Here is a 17,176-nt window from a genome sequence, read left to right as displayed (position 1 = left end):
ATCAATTAGGACTATACAGAGCAGCAAACCAATTAAAAATAATAATGATTTTATCGAAATTCTCTGGAATTGTTGCATGTATTGTACAACAGCCAGATTTTAGTCAATGTAGACAACAAATGCAGTTTAAATTAAAGCGCTTAAAGGGGAAGTCAACCCCAAATATTTCTGCCCCCCCCCCCTGATATAGAAGAAAACAGGTCAATTGTGCCTGTTTAATTCATAACCCACAAACAAAACATGAATCAGAACACTGTCTTTCCTCTAGTTGGGCTGCACAGAACATATTCCCAAAAATTATTTGGGGTTGACTTCCTCTTTAAACCTCACTAAATGCAGGATTTCATTGCGTTATCAGCGGTCTAGTCCATTGATCAAATTACTGAACATTTGCACCCATTGAATGTGAGGGTCTGATCAAGCAGCATTTTAAGTGATGTAGTAGAGCAGCTCATTGAAGTTAAGAGGTGCAGTCACAGGGGTCCATTGCCGCCCCCCCCCTCATGCCCCACTCCTTCACTAGTAGACCATCTGCCTTGTTGTTATAAGGAGTAATTCAATCAGTGGCAGATGGACAAGGCTGATCTTTGACTGTTACCTCATCAGAGACTCTTCAGTGAGTGGCTTCACAGCTTGATGTCACACCTCACGTCAGGCGAGATTAAAATCAGATGGCGACATTTTTATTACAGTACTGTCAGTCATAATGACATCGGCACTGCTGATGAGTTATATTGTGTCTGCATTTATTGTTCACTTTGTTTTTGGACGTGATGATGTGCAGAAAGGAAATGGATGAAAGAAAGGAAGGAAGCAGACTGAAACAAAACGATGTAAACTTGGGATGAAGGTAGGAATAAAGAATATTCACTTTGTGTGCTGAGTGTCTATTTATATCTGAAGGTGGCAGATGGTGACTGTATTAAAACGGCTGGCAACCATGAATACCTACATTGAGGATTAAAACAGCAACACTATCATTGGTGAAATATGTTACACCATCCAATTGTGAGTTGAACACATTTCGCTGTCGAATGCACCTTTTATTGCCATCCTATTGCTGACAGGCTGTTGTGATTTGCAGGAGACTAGTCCAGGATAAACCCTGCACTCGCACAGTTTGATGGACTTTTTCGAGCGAGAGTGGAAGGGTCAACTCTGAGGTTGATTTGTTTGCAGATGGCGCCATCTGGCGGTGTAAATCAGAGCGCAGGCCTAATTCGGTTTCGAACGAAATTGCACTTCTGCGTGTGTGAGTTTTAATTTTCATTCATTCATTCATTCATTCATTCATTCATTCATTCATTCATTCATTCATTCATTCATTCATTCATTCATTCATTCATTCATTCATTCATGCATTCATTCATTCATTCATTCATTCATTCAGTATCAACTCGGTCCTGTTTTTTAACCAAAGCTGACATTATATGTTCATGGTAATACACAAACAAACAAACAAAAAAACAAACAAACAAATTGAGATGCAGCACAAAGAGAATGAAAATGAATTGAACACAAAAATTATGAATTATGAAATGATTCGAAATGATGATTGGTAATAAATCAATAGAAATTCAAGGAGCAAACTTTTAAAGTGAGGATTAGTAGATCATTATCCAATAAACATATTCTAACTTTGCATGTTTACATGTCAAGAGAAAGAATAACAACACGTTTTTTCTTCTCTGTTCGATGGAAATTGAGTTAAGAGTCCCCAAGGGGAATGCAACACAGAACATCATGGACCCGCACACACTCACAGGTACACACACACACACTTCCAAAAGTCATTTAACTTTTTCACGCCAAGGTAGCAGCATAGCACGGAGGCATGATTTTCAACAGTAGGACACTTGACCATTGAGCACTTTTTAACCCTTGACAAAACAATCAGCAGAAAAATCTTATAATAGTGATTACATTACACTGCATTTGTAACACACTCGACTCTAAATATTCATTAGCGTGGATAGTTAAAATACTGTATTTACAATTCAAAACAGCACAGACTAAAGCTGTTGTAGAGGAATTTAATATTTCATTATTTTCAAATATGATAATAAAGTACTGTAATTGCATTTAAATGACATGTCAAGTGAACTAAATCAAATATAACCCTACTAGTGCATTTTAACTCAACTTTTTTTTGTGTGCATTCGGTTGAAAAAAGTGAAGGAAAAATGCTTTTTCTCGTGTTAGCAGTGAGCTGATGCGCTGTGTGTTGGTATTTCAGCAGCACATAACGCAGGAGTGCGAGGGGTGAGCTGGCTGCAATAATGGGCCTCACTGGCTGACCACATTCCACAGCTGTGTGGCTCAAGGACTGACACATATCTCCTCCGCCTTGCAAGTTCCCGAGGACCCATCTTGAATACTTTTTTTTTCTCCAATAAGAACAGCCAGCCAGACATATTAGAGTTTTTAGTTGCTCATGAATGATCAAACAGACCAAAAAACAACAATACTGTTTAAAAATTCCATCCTTTGGTTTTACCCATCCTTGCCTCTTTGATACAATTCAATTGTATTTTTTTTTGTTTCTTTTTCGCATCTTCAGACAATGAATCCTAAAAAAGGACATCTTCGTTCGCAGGCATTCAAGGATTATTTGAACATGGAAACAGAAACTGGGAGTAGGATGGGAATCCATGGGAATATGTGACAGTACTGTCTTGATAGTTTTTGTAAATTAGAAATCATGTCTAGTCAATGAAAAGAACATATTTCTAAATGTCAAAAGTTTTCAATTATTATCAAGTATTTTTTTAAACAATCCAATTATATTGCGATTGGGTGGCAGCCACCAGTTCAGGGTGTGCACCGCCTACTGACCAAAGTCAGCTGGGTAGGCCCAAGCAACTATCGTGAGAATAAAGCAGTTCAGATAATCGATGGATGATATTGTACTGTTAGATTTTTTTAAAATATAAACCTTTTACATAAGTGCCAATGTTCAGCACAATCAACGGTCATGCATAGTAAACAACCTGAGCTTAATCACGGCATGACTTATTCACGTTGTAGTGTTGCAAAACACAATCTCACGTTCGCAACTCACATTCTTGTCCATTCTTATGTACTTGAGATTTTGTGAAATATTCATCAGTCGCAGTTCAAGTCTTGTTCTAATTGAAAGTAGGCATACTGTACAAAGTAGGCTATGCACGGATGTTGTTCTTGTCTGCTAGCTGAAACCAAAGATGCATCAGTTGGTGATTTGCAAACATTCTGCTGGGAAAATGATCATAAATTGTCATCACAATACATCCCTATATTTATGTTCAATTGCTTATTCCACTGGCAAAAACAATTGTACAGTTTTTACTCATTGATTTGAACGTTACTCATATTTCGGCCACCATATTTTCTGCTCCTGGACACGAGAAAAGGCTTTAATGCTTAAAAAAAAAAGCTGAGGATTGTGGTTATGTCATCTTAGATCCGCGAGTGATGGAAAAAAAAAAACTCAGCAATGAACTGACTAGCCACCACAGTAGGCGGATGTTCTGTCCTGTTTTCATCACAGTCTGGCACAAAGAAGGACAGAACTCGATTGTAACGGACAGTTAGGACTGTTGAGAAGGTTCCCCAAAATATTTGGTCATGTTGTGACAGTTACAGGATTCATTATTGTAGCTTCAGAACTTATTTGCATAGTTTTCAATGGTGTGATTTGTTTTATTTGGCCAATCTAACAATTTTGTTACAACGTCCAAAATATCGGTCACGCCGCCACATTTAGAGTTTCCTGTTTTTTAGTGTTGCTCGGTCTAGCAGAAACAGCCTGCGTGTTATCAACGTCAACAAGTGTGTAAGAATCCTCCTAGGTCGGGATTGCGACCTTGAACAGGGGATTTAATCCCCCCTTGCATGCTCCAGACAATGAAAGGTCTGTTGTACAAAATACGGAATCAAAATAGCAGACCTAAGTCTGAAAAACAAGCATACCTTTGTTAAGTTTGTCAGTAGGTTGTTATTTTTTCAAAGAATTGATTTAGACCTTTTGGAGGGGTAGTTCAAAGGTCCCAGAAAGACCCACCAACTAGAAGTCCAAATGGTCAGGAATATTTTGCACATGTGGAAGCCAAGACATTATCAGGTGTGGATGGTATAACACGATACATTCTGAGGTCAAAGGTGAGATGAGTGGACACAGGCAACGGTGCTCTAACATTTAGGAATATCTCTTACAACTGCCAAGAATCTCAAATTGGTTGATGGTTAGTTAGCAGGATCCTATAAATAGAAGATTTATTCATGCATTAATTTCTGCATTTTCCTTGATTATTCTACTGGTCCAGCATGATTGCCGATGACAAAATGTAGACATCTTGAGAGTGTGTGTATTTATAAAGCGGTATTTTTCAGTGCATGTCTAATTTAGGATTGCTTGGCCATGGCATTGGTCTATGCCCAATTAGTTTGAATTATATCATCAAAGGTCATGCTTATACCTCGGCTCAACTAGTTGGAATTTTAAGCAGTTTGGTTTTAAATGCTAAACAAAGCATCAGAAATATCAAATATCTCTGAATCCGTTTCATTTGAATTCTGTCCCTTCTTTTTCTGCTTTATAGATCTAAGTCAAGTCTTTCTCTCTGTCAATTTGACATCTGCAGAGTAACTATTTTTGACAAAGGAAGAAGTAGAACGTGCAAATATCTGTCTGAAAACTAAAAGTAAAAAGTAGCCTTAAAAATAACCAGCCGTGTAAAGTAAAAAAAACTAAAAAATCCATTTCGGCACAGGCAATTTAGTAATTAGACTTTTCCCCATTAGTAAAATTTAATAATTTCCTTATAGTACACCTGAGGATCTCTCACCTCACAGTGTGGAATAAAAATCACCCCTTTAATCAACAAAGTATAATAACCAATCTTGAATTTTTAGTTCTTGTTACTTCAGCAGTCGCTCATTGGAATTACGCCCATTCGCTGAAAGATACGTCAATCACGATTGAGGTCACCATTAGGGCGGGGCTTGTATAGAAGAGGAGAGGCGGGTGCATGTCAATTGTTGCTCGTTTTTGCTGTCAAAAGTCGATCGCGGGTGCCGTGAACAGTGCAACCCAATTGGTACCAGCAGCACCTTTTTTTTTTTTATTTGGAAGAATCTCGGTCATGCGCACAGAAGAGACATAATCGCTGCTTTTTTCCCCCCCTACTTCTTTCAACTTGACTTCCTTCGTGCACTTTGACATCGGAGAGGACGCCACCGAGCCAAGTGCGGGGTTCGGAACTCATTTGGATTGGGTCCACTTGCAAGTGCACCGTGACCGACGTGGGCGGGTTTTGACGCACACTCGCGGACCCCCTCCTCCCCACGATAAAGCCCTGGGAGGACTTGTTGCGCTTCACGAGGGGGAGCGCACCAGTCTGGTTTTGTTCCAAAAGAACCAAACATAGACACGGCTGGTTGCGATCACGGACCCAAACAGTGAAGCCAGTTCCTGAATGCGGTCGTGATTCAAGACCGTGCGCGCATGCACGCTCGATCATTTTTCTTTATTTTAACATTTAAATGGCATTCAAACACAGCCGAGCTAAACTTTCCCTAGGTTGAATCATTTCCTTTTTCAAATCACCAACTCGAGCCGCCTCGACATGTCCGAGCGCGATGCACTGTGCAGCGATGGAGCTCCTGACTTTATCCCGGCTCGAGTGTCCCGCGGTCGGCGGAGCGGTGTCGTTTTGCCCGGCGGGGGCGGTCAGGAGCCGGAGACCATGCTGCTGGAGTCCGTGAGGGCAGCACCGCGTCGTAGCAGCATCATAAAGGTAAGAAAATCATAGGAGCTACTTCTGACCTGTTTTTATATCGTGCTGTCATTTTTGATAGTAAGTAAATACATCGAAACGTCTTAAAGAAATATCTTCATGCTTTGCAATTGTTTTTAGACCCCCCCCAAAATAAATCTTCATTTTGAAATAAATAAAATTGTAAAATAATCTGGAAATATTCTTTTTTTGAAGACTGACAACACATTGTTGCTGTCTATAGAACTTATTTTGATTCAAATGAAAAGACCCCCCCAAAAAAGAACATAATACCACCACGTTGGGTGACATTTATACTACCACTAGTAAAGTTATTTACTGCTCAGTGATAATGATAACATGGTAATAGGTAGAGTGATCAAGGTGCTCAGGAATCTCCTGGGTTTGCAAGTAGGGTCACCTCCAAAACAATGTAAGACCCAAAATGCCCAAAACAGGGTGATATATGATTTATTGTACAGTGACAGGCACTGAGCGAGAACACCTAATAAACTTATATGTGTCCAGTTATATCACGGATACTGTTTTCAGTGTTTGGGAAACATCTCAAATGAAACAAAAAAGCGGAAATATATTATTGGACAGTGACTGGCAAAGACACAACATACTTAAATAAAAAAAGAAAAACATAATTCCAACTTGTATATGTTTTATAAGGACAGAAAAAAGATACAAAGAGTCCAGGTGTGTTATCTATTTTTTTATTGCGGACCACATTGTAGTTACATTTGACCTTAGAAGGGTGTTTTTACTGTAAAATCACATAAACATTTTATTATCTACTCATATTATTAAATACACGGTACACAACAAATTGATGGATAACAGAAATCCAAAGTCAAGAATAATAATTCCTTCAACTACTGTTTAAGTTACTGTAATAATGTAACAAAGAGAGGAAAATAGAGGGTTGTCCAAAAAGATGTATCCATTTTTGATTAAGTTGAATTTTCTATTTAAAGTTTCCTTTTAATAGAAGTTTTTTTCCCTCATACACCGCCATTTTGCGAGCACAGCTCAATAGTTTATTATATGTTTGATTTTTACAAAGTGTGCTTTTGATGCTTTATATGTTTTACGCATGTTATCAAATGCTTTTATCGGGCCACCTCTGGTTACGGTTGTGATCCGGTGGTCCAGTTCCAAAGCTCTCACCCCTGTACAGGTGACCTCATGCTTTTCCGTACTCACCTGTGCTCGGGTTGCAGGTGAGTAAAAAGCAGGGCGAAGAAGTGAGGACAAGGATCATGTTTGGCCATCTTTACATTTGATGTCTCGGCCTCATTTGTCAGAAAGTGTGGGCTGCCATTTGAAGAAACTCGCTTATGTTCGTCATGCATCATTTTCTCCGTTGAATTTAGGCAAGTAGCGGCTTACACCTTGGAAGGTTGCCAACTAATTGCAGGGAACTTACTATTGTTGATTTGAGTTTTACTTTTTGATATTGAGTCATCACAGCTTGATAGTGAGACGTAAAAGCCACTCCCAAACCTTTATTTAAGACATTCTGAAGTTGTGTGTTTTGGATCATTGTCTTGCTGGAGAACCCAAGTGTGCTTTATCTTGAGGTCATGAAATACCAAGACAAGCTAAAAAAAAAAAAAACATCCCAGCTTTTTGTATTTCTTGTAGTGCTACTACTCCCGAATTACGTACTGCCTCCTACAGGTCAGTGTTGGTACTTTGGCTTGCTAGACTGCTCTAAAGTTGGGAAATTGCCAGGTATCTATTCTGCGATGGTCCCATCTATACCGAAAGGCCTCGTGAAAAAAGGCGATGTGAAAATTGCTGCAGGAAATGTCGAGGATACAAATGATCTGAGCCTGAAGTGACTGTGCCCTCTGCTGGTTGCTGCCAAGGAGAGAACTCCATGATAGCTTCTTGAGTTGTTGTGATGACGCTTCACAACTATTCCACACCGTTGGTAATGTTAAATGGATTAAAAAAATCAGTTTATGACTCCTTTTACTCCAGGTTTTACTCTCGGCTCATTGCACGAGAAAAGCAAACATTGGTCTCCATATTTACCGTTAATGGTCGCTGATAGCGACCTGTCCATCTGCAAGAACCAGATGAACAGATCGCTCTGTCTCCGCTCTGCTGACAGGAGGTGGTGGATGACAGGCGCCATGTCAGTGATGGGTTCGGTCATCTGTGACAACGTTGTCCCATCGGGACCCACTGAGTGGTGTGACTGCGTCACGTCACTGTCAGTAGGAGAAGTTGACCTAGTCCCCATTCCCAGACTTATTTTTTTTATTTTATTGACTTTTTAAAGCTTGATTTAGGTGATAAGCTTGTTTCTTTTGTCACTCTGAATTTTTGTTTTACATAAATCAGATAAAATCAGTTTTCTCTTTGCTATTTATAATTTCAGATTGAGACTATTTAAATGTCAGATAAATAAATTAGAAGAACGTTCAAAGTGGAAACTTTATGGTTGGACATTTATGGGAAGTAACACAAAAACATGATTTTACACGAATAAACTGGACTTTTATGATTAAACAGGGAATGGTGAAACCGCGCCGCATGTGTTTGATTCTTCCTGTGTGGAGTTTGCATGTTCTCCCCGTGCCTGCGTGGGTTTCCTTCCGGCACTCGATTTTCCTCCCACATTCCAGGTGTGATTGTGCGGGTGAATGTTTTTTATCATTTTTTTTCCTTGATTTATTTTATATTCATTAGATATTAAATGTAAATTAATCTGAATTTTTAATTTGCACTATACAACCATAGTGGTGCCTGCACAGAAATATGTGAGAATTCATTCTGCACTGTGAAAAATGCATTGCTAGACTACAGACTAGAAATTATAAAGAAATATTTCCCAAAACAAAAATGACATTATGGCCATTTTTGCGGTCTCACTGTCGACGGTAGATCACATGCAGCTGGCACACGGCATGCTTTGTGCCTCTGCTTTGGAGGGAAACCAGTTGAGGAAGCTGGAAATATGCATGTCCCACCCCAAGGAGGAGTCATGAACCGGTGACAAGGTCCTTGGAAGAGCGCCATTGCAATGTCTGGAAATGGTACAACCAGGGCTGGTAGTTTATTCTCGCATAATTTGCAGAGGAATAAAACAGCTGACAAAATTTGTTGTTTGGTTTAGTAATTTCATACCTCTTTTCATTATATATAGTTTACAAATATATATTAATTTATATATATATTATGAGTGATATCTAGAAAATGGTTTCCCTGTTGTCAGTGTGAACTTATGATGGTAGTCAGACCAAATAAAATCAACCGTGGGATTCATTAATTTAATATTTATAATGATTTATATTTTACATCACCGTTGCAAAATCTCATTTAACCCATTTTGGGCTCTACAATCCCAACCTAACATGCAGGGACACACCCAGAACCGGTCTACATTTATCACTGGCTGGTTCGGTCCAACATATTGGGTTATTTTTAGCCCATCAGTTTTAAAATGTCTTTTTAGAAGACACATCGACTCAGATGTTCTTACAACAAGTGTAGTTGCCCTTTAAAGGAAATTTGTTGAGGAGGACTGGTTGCAATTCAGGGAAAATCTCTTCTTGGCTGGTTTCGCATTACTTTGACAACCCGTGCGTCTGAGATGCCTACACATGCACGCACGCACACGCACGCACACACACGTGTTTGTTCAGCTTTTAGAACATAAACACAGGAAATTAAAGGCAATCTCGTTAAGTCGCATGGATATGGTGATTGCGCATTGAGCAAAAGAACACGGCGGCATTCCCAATTATCATTATCATCATGAACTTTAACAGCTTGTTCTGGTTATGTTTAATCTGCAGCGAAGTTTTGTTTTGCTGTTATTCGTGCTACTTAAATGCCTCTCAGCAAGTGGCTTCGAATAAAGTTTGTCTGAAGTGGTTATGACATCATCATTCCCCTTGAATGTCATTGTTGACAAGGAAAAGAATATTATGAAGAAATCTCGTAAATTTTTCCGACAATGTTTGCAATGTTTTTTTTTTCAGGCATAAGTGCTCTAACCTTCTCAACTCTGACGCAGACTCTCCTGAATGTTCTAACACTATTATGATTTTACGTAACTCAGATGAATTATGAACACCTTCTAGTGTTCGAGTTCATGCTGTTTCTGTCTGTGTCACATGGCCAACGCTGCTAGAAACCTCTCAACGTTTCCATCAAAAGCTCCAATTCAGTTCTCCATCATCCAAAATGGACGGGAGAATCCTGATGCGGCATAAGACTGTTGCTTGAGTTTCAACAAAACAAATGTTAGTTTCAGTAAAAACCGTTTTGATAAAAATTCACTGAGCAAACAAAAAACAGTACTATGTGAAAGACAGTTGTGTTTGCTATGATGGCAATTCCGCCATATCGCCTCATATAAATGGAACTGGAATATTAATTAATTTCAATCAGATTAAACACCTCAGCTTCAGGCTATCAACACGAGCCAGCGAAGCATCATTCAATTAGCTTGCCGCGTTTGCGTATAAACGGCCAGCCTGCAAATATGGTGATGACTACTGATAGCGTGGGATTAACAAGAATTAGGGCACAATACTGTGATTCTGGTGATCGTGCAGTGGTGTGTTGATTAACACAAATATAAGATCCAGGCTGAACTAAACAGCCCTAATAGTAATCCGATCATTTAGTTGTTGTTGAGTCACTTGAGGATCCCGAGGAACGAGTGTGTGTTCAAATGTCACCAGCTCATGCGAGTGGAAGGAGGGCAGTGTGACATGGATGACATCATGCCGACGCGGGTTTTTGGCGGGTGGAGGCGTTATGATCATCGAAGCATCATGCATCGTGAAGCCATCTGGCAAGATGTGGCGTGGGCTTGCAGGCGCGTGACAATTATGGGAAAAAACATGAAAAGAGTGGAGGAACATTTGGAATCTCTCAGATATGACTCAGGTAGTAGAGTAGGAGACAACACTGCACATTATCACCATCAGCAGACTTTTTTTTCTTGAATGTAAAAATCCGAGGTTTTTACCAAAAATGATATCCCCCATATGTTAAATTACCAGAAGTCTAAATTGTCTTTGGTAAATTTCGACTCATTGAAAACAAATTAATATTTGCAAAATTAATTTGAAAACCAAATTGTCTATGCCAAAACATAGCGGACATGCTGTCCTTTATATTTGTGAGAACACGTCCAGGATGTTTTGTATTTTTTCTGGATTTAGTTTTTTAATTTTAACAGAAAATGTCTTTAAAGCAGATATTTTGACTTTATTATTGGCTCTAAATTGCCTGTGATGTTGCCAAAGCTTGTTTCCTTTGTAGTCTAAATGTCCGTCATTTTGCACAAAATCAATCATTAAAATAGAAGCTCCAAGCGACAAGTGAATACATGCAATCAGAGTTGGAATTGCATGTGAAGTACACAGAAGGAGTTTATTTGAGTTGCTGAATTTCTTTCTTTCATTTTCTCAGCGTGGGTGCTTCTCCATTTAAAACACGGCTTGCCTGTTTGATTTTTTTTGTTCCAAATTCTGATTTTCTTTCAAACGTCTCCAGTGCCTTATTTCCTTTTTCTCACTTTGTTGTGTCCAGTCAAACTCTCATATCCTCTCCCGCAGTGCCAAGTAGAGAACAATCATTTGTTTACCCCTGTGTGTGTGTGTGTGTGTATGCAAAGCAATGCTGGCCACTGAGAGTCCACTGTGAGGTGGTGTCATGCCGCTGCTGGTGCGGTCACATCATCTCATGACAGCTGCTGATTGTTGAGGACAAAGCATCTTCTGTGATCTATGAGGACATCATTTTACATAATCACAGCACACCTGCATGCACCCTCATCACATCCCGAACTGGTTCGCATCATGCTAATTTAACATGATGACATTTTACAACCCTATGAGCGCGATTAGTTTGAGCAATTATTAGTTTTAATGTCATTAATTGATTATCATGCTTCAAGTACAATTATAAGTATTGGAAACATTTCTTGGCACTTGTCTTTACTGTCTCGATCACCTAGTTTAATCTGTTTATTTGACACTGCGCCATTGTGGGCGTGAACACAGTTGACTAGCTTCATGGCCCATGGAAGTGAAGCCTCTCATTCCCTTTAAATTTGATGAAATGATGAATTGGATTTTCTTTTACATAGTGGAAGCAGAAACAGACCTTTTGGAGTATGCTTATAAGAGATTGCAAGCAGACCTTCTCCACCGCAAAGGGGGCACTTGTTGATCATCTTCCAACCAGAACATTTTTGTCTACGCAATAATATGATGGCATTTTTGGTATGCAAGCAGATGATTTTTAATCATGTTTGCAGGAAACTGAGGCTGGGAGTCTTTCTGTCTTCTATTAGGACATTAATGCGAATTATGTTGGGTTTAGAAAGTTGACCTTCACTCCTCCCTCGCTCGCAATGTGGAATTAAAACACCAAAGCATAAAAGAGGATTTGGAAAAAAAAAAAGTGGAGGTTGGAGAAGGACAGCTGAGAAACAACAAGCTGTTTATCTGCATATCACTTCCTGTCCTGCCCACTTTGTTTGTGTAAACACATCTCATGGTGTCCTTGCTGCCACCACCATCTCCAACACAATTTACTTCTCTGTCTGTGTGGATCTGAAGGAGGCGAGTGGACCACAAACAGGCACATGTGTGTGTGTCAACTGTGTGTGTGTCAGCTGTGCGTAGCATTAAACTCGGGTTGGGTAGATCAAGGGAAACTCTAGAGACTGCATGTCGGCTTGTTTTGTCGTTTCCAGCTTTAGCCCGGAGGGCAAGTCTCAAAACACACACGCACGCACGCACGCAGATGATGTAACGGGCTTTTGCTGTAGTGAGTCCGAGTACGCTGTCTCACCCGACTAATTGAAATGATTTAAAAAAAAAAAGTTACTACTTGTTTGGGTTGGAACATATTGACCTTACATTTTGCCTTCTTTTATATACTTTGAACAAGGTTTTTTTTTTTCTTTCCATGCAAAATGTATTTTTGTCTTCTCTCCTTACAGAAAAAGTGATGCAATATGCCCAGAAATATAGTGGGACTCATAAAATACAGTGATGTCACGCATGATGGTTCCGTTTCTCCAATTAATACGACATGAATGGCCTTTATTTGACTTCAAGTCCATTGACTCTTTTGTGACATCATTTATGTTTGTGCGTAAGAGCGTGTTTGATGACAGCGAACTTTGTCTGCAATTAATGACAGTCCTGTTGGTCCAGTTAAGAAAACAACCCAACTTGTTTTGAACCACACCTTCAAGTTATGTTGTCGTTTTTTCGGCTTTTGACTGTTGGCTGTAGTGCCAACATAAATATATATAACATAGGGGGGCGGGGCACTTTAAAAATCTTTTATAGTTAGTCTTGCTAGCATGTATTAACTGCATACCCAGGTTAGTTTCTGGCTTTGTTTTCTAAGCAGCAACCACACACATTTTGAGTTACTGTATTTCCTCTAATAGTGGCCGTCCGTCTAAATGACGCTTTGCTGTCGGGTGCGGCATCCTCTAATGGCAAAGGAAGACTTTTGAGAAGTATATGCCTCTCTTTTTATCAGCAGATAGATGATGTGTGTTGTAAATGAATTCCTTGTTCAGAATTCAAGCTACATTCATATTTAAGGATTTTGTCCTTAATGACATTTTGCATTCCAATTGTCTTTATAACCTTGTGTGCCTCCATGATTATCTTCTGGGAGGCTTCAATGCTTTCATGGAATGGACTCAGTGGATTTCTATTACTTTCTACCAAGTAAATGGTTTCCAAAGCGACCGTTGTCAAGAAGACGAAGAGAAGTGTAATGGGTTTTGTCATTAATCCTTTTCTATTAGTAGACTCTCTTGCTATGTTGGTCTCACTAAAGCTCAAGCAAGAGTTCACCTCTTGCACTTTGACACAGGGGACTCGTAAGCACTTTATTGATAGCCTGTCAGAGTATCGCCCAGATTATCTGACGACCCCTGACTGGATTATTGGTGACATGTCATTTTTATTTGCAGACTGTATGTTTGTCTTATAACCACAGGATGGATGCCTTCCATGCAAAGCATCGCGCTGTGCTCATGGGAACACACGAGGGTAATTAGCATGAAGTCAAACGGTGGCCACATGCAGGGTTAGGAAGGTCACTTGTACAGTGCATAGTCTCAAAACATTTTGCTAGTGTGTAGCAATTAGCCTGTTTATGGTAAAGCAACATTATCGTCGTGGGCAGTCAATAAACCCGAAAGGTGAAGGTCATTTCTTTTTGTGGTTTGAATTATGTGCTGTGTTCTTTTTTTTATGCATTATCCATTTGGTGTAAAAAAAAAAAAAAAAAAATCACATTCGTTGGAGGTGGCAAGTGATATCGGTGGAATGTGAAGATAATTATTTCTGTTGTGAATCATGTATTGCGGTCTTGTCATTTTTTCTTGGCTGCTTTCTTTGTCACGCAAGTGGAAACAAAAGTTAAACTCGGTGAAGCATGAAAACATGTCTTCCCTTTGTCTGATAAGCAAGGTGGCGAAGCAGTTTATCACAAAATCTTTCAGTGGTGTACTAAAATCAGATTACCAAGGACAGGACCTCTTAAATTGAATAAGGATACATGAATTATAGAGTTAAAAATTTGGAATTTTTGGATTAATACATGTTAGTCTGCTGTTACTGCAGAATCTTTTGTGTGCATTATGGGCTTCACTTTTATGGTGTGTTTGTCTGTGACCTGGGATTGTGGCAAATGAATTTATCTGGCGGTAGGTCATTGTGTTCCTGCAAAAACGAGGCAACACATGGCAGTAAGTGTGATTTCAATTTTGTGTTTGTAACATACAGTAACAAATTGTGTGATATTCCAATGCAGTATATTGACCAGAGATTTCCACTACTTATTATAACAACACATTATGTAACCGCCAGGTGTGTGTTGATATTAAAGAAATATGATTTGATAATAAGAATAATGAAGTTATAATGGGTGAATATGAGATGCAGGATTTGCTTTGTTCACCAGATGTCTTTCCGCTCTGTCCCCCTCTGTCTCCATTATTCCAAGCCACCGTAAACATGTCACTCACACTTCTTTGCAGCCTCGCTCGTTTTATTTAGCGCCGCTCTCTATCTCTGCCTCGGCCTGTCTTAAAAAGCTTACGTTTCCCATCCATCTTTGTTTGTTATCACGGCACTGCTACTCTGGCTAAAGTGTTTATTCTTAGGGGTGGGTAACTTTTTTTCCCCTCTTGAAAGTCTTTCGAGGGCCATTCAACTAAAATCATGGAAAAAAAAATTGATCCAATCATTGCTTCTGATGTTTTATGAGATTTTTTGCTTCTAATGTTGTTGGACTTGTATAACACTCCCACTGAGATTTTATATTGAAAGGAACTTTTATGCCTTGTGTATTGAATCAAAAAAACTGGGCATTTCAATAAAATCTTTGTGATTTGTCCCGAACGAGGAAAAACCTAAATGGTACATTGAAACAAAGCAGAACCTTTTGGCTACAATTTCAAAAGGTATGTTTGGGAAAAACGCAATAAAGCATGGTGGTGGCAGCATTCATCTTTTTTTTTTAGCTGCTTTTCTTCAGCTAGAAAAGCCCCACATACCAGTCAGTATTAGCGCAAAGTCTTCTACTTGAGAAAAAAAGAGTCAGGAAAAGCCTACTAAAACATCAGAACTTCATTTGGGGTTAATCAGAGGACCTACCAGATGTGTGCTGGCTCTCATTTTACACAAATGTGGATGTGATTTGATTTATTCCGACAATAGAGGGTTACAAGAGGGTGTGCACACTTGCGCAATCGCATTATTTCAATTATTTTTCAATAACTTGCCATTTTGAAAAGATGAATTCAATTGAGGTACAGATTACATTATTGATGAAAAACGTTTTGAATTGATCAATCCTGGTCTATTTTTTGTTGTTCATTCTCTTTTAAAGGCATCACTTCATTGCTTTGACATTTTTGTTCTGTTTTATAATATTGTATTATATTGTTTTACATAAATTGCGAGTATTGTCAGTTTTTTGAAAGTTGATTAATATTTTCTCTCCTATCTCATCCATTCTCCCCATGTTTCTAGCTCTAGGACGTCTTTGTCTAGACATCCTATTAAAATAAATAACATGGGGAGTTTGTGCAACCAGAGATGGACGGCCCAAGGTGACATATCCCTGAACTCGTTAGCATACTGTGTCTCCCTGGTGGACGTGTTAATATTCGTTTTGTGCCAATACGTTAATAGGTTATTAATCTTCAGCTGATGAGCGAGGTGTCCGGTCATATCTAAAAACCAAACACACACATCTATTACGATAAATGTATGTTTTTTCATGCGAGTCATTTAGAAGTGTCAATTATTTTTGAAGGAAAAAAGCAAAACATCTCACTGCATAGTATTTCATAAAAATCCAACGCAAAAGGCAGATTGAACACCAAAAGAAATGTTGCACCGTTAAATTAAATAATTAAGTGGACTTGACTGTAAATCAGTACAGTAAAGTTTCTCATCTAAGGAGTTGCGACCTCTATCTAAGACCTGTATCCATTTTTTTTTTTTTATAAATGACTCAGTTCCAATTTTTCTCAAATCCTTTCGTACAAGCTGCTTGATTGAGTATGTATCTGACATTTTGCAATGCAATCTCAGTCGGCCAGGTCGCGCTCGGCCCCCAAGGGTGTAAACCCAGCCACCAAGCGCTCGCCAAAGAGCTCCGCCCCCAGGCCTGGCTCCAGTTGGGGTGACCCACGTTTGGGCAAGGGAAAATGTGCTGCGATTTTATAACTCACCATAAAGGGGATGTTAGCCGTACTTTGTCTAATCTCTAATACACGACCTTTTTGCCATGGGTGACCCTGCCAGGAATGTTGTGGAATGTTTTCAGCCTTTTAGCCATGGCATTCATTAAAGGAAAATATCAGTGACTGATCATTTTTGGCAAATGTCGGCGCTATTTGACTGTTGCCGCTTGATGGCTGCGGGGCGCTTGTTTTTTTGCACCTTAAAGGGCAGCATTTTGACAGCCCCTTTTTTTTTTTCAATCGAGATGTCGGTGCTGTTGATAAGTCGAAGGCAAGAGCAGCATCATGTTATTCGCCGAGTTGCTTGTTTACTGTCAAACTTAACCTGGAGCGAACATGCGTACTGAGATCGTGACATCATTGATCCCAATGGTGAATAGACATTTCAAATTTTTCCGCTTTCTTCTATAATTGCTTCAACCAACAATGAGGATACAGGTTCTCTGCTGAAAGCGTCACCTACAAGTTTCTCAAGGCCACAGCTTCAATGCGTAGTTTTCAGTTCATTACTATCACTATAGAAAATTCAGAGAACACAAACAACCCCAAAACAGACTTACATAATAGAGCGAGAGCAGAATTTATTGAACTAAATTAATCAACAAAAGTAACTTTTTTTTTAATGTAAATAAACAACAAGTAGAATACA

The 17,176-nt window shown here is 39.2% G+C and overlaps 1 protein-coding gene across 1 annotated transcript in view; it reads left to right on the top strand.

The window, feature by feature from the left end:
- The first annotated feature begins 4,994 nt into the window (after positions 1 to 4,994).
- Positions 4,995 to 17,176, top strand: part of plcl1 (phospholipase C like 1) — a 35,516-nt gene continuing 23,334 nt past the window's right edge. Inside the window, exon 1 of the mRNA XM_061286940.1 lies at positions 4,995 to 5,777. Within this exon, the coding sequence (XP_061142924.1) occupies positions 5,607 to 5,777 (171 nt within the window). The 5' untranslated portion in view covers positions 4,995 to 5,606. The remainder of the gene's footprint in view (positions 5,778 to 17,176) is intronic.

The sequence above is a fragment of the Syngnathus typhle genome, linkage group LG9 (assembly GCF_033458585.1).
Source record: "Syngnathus typhle isolate RoL2023-S1 ecotype Sweden linkage group LG9, RoL_Styp_1.0, whole genome shotgun sequence".
Classification (NCBI taxonomy): Eukaryota; Metazoa; Chordata; class Actinopteri; order Syngnathiformes; family Syngnathidae; genus Syngnathus; species Syngnathus typhle.
Note: the sequence above shows the minus strand (reverse complement) of the source record. Positions and strands in the feature narration are given on the sequence as shown.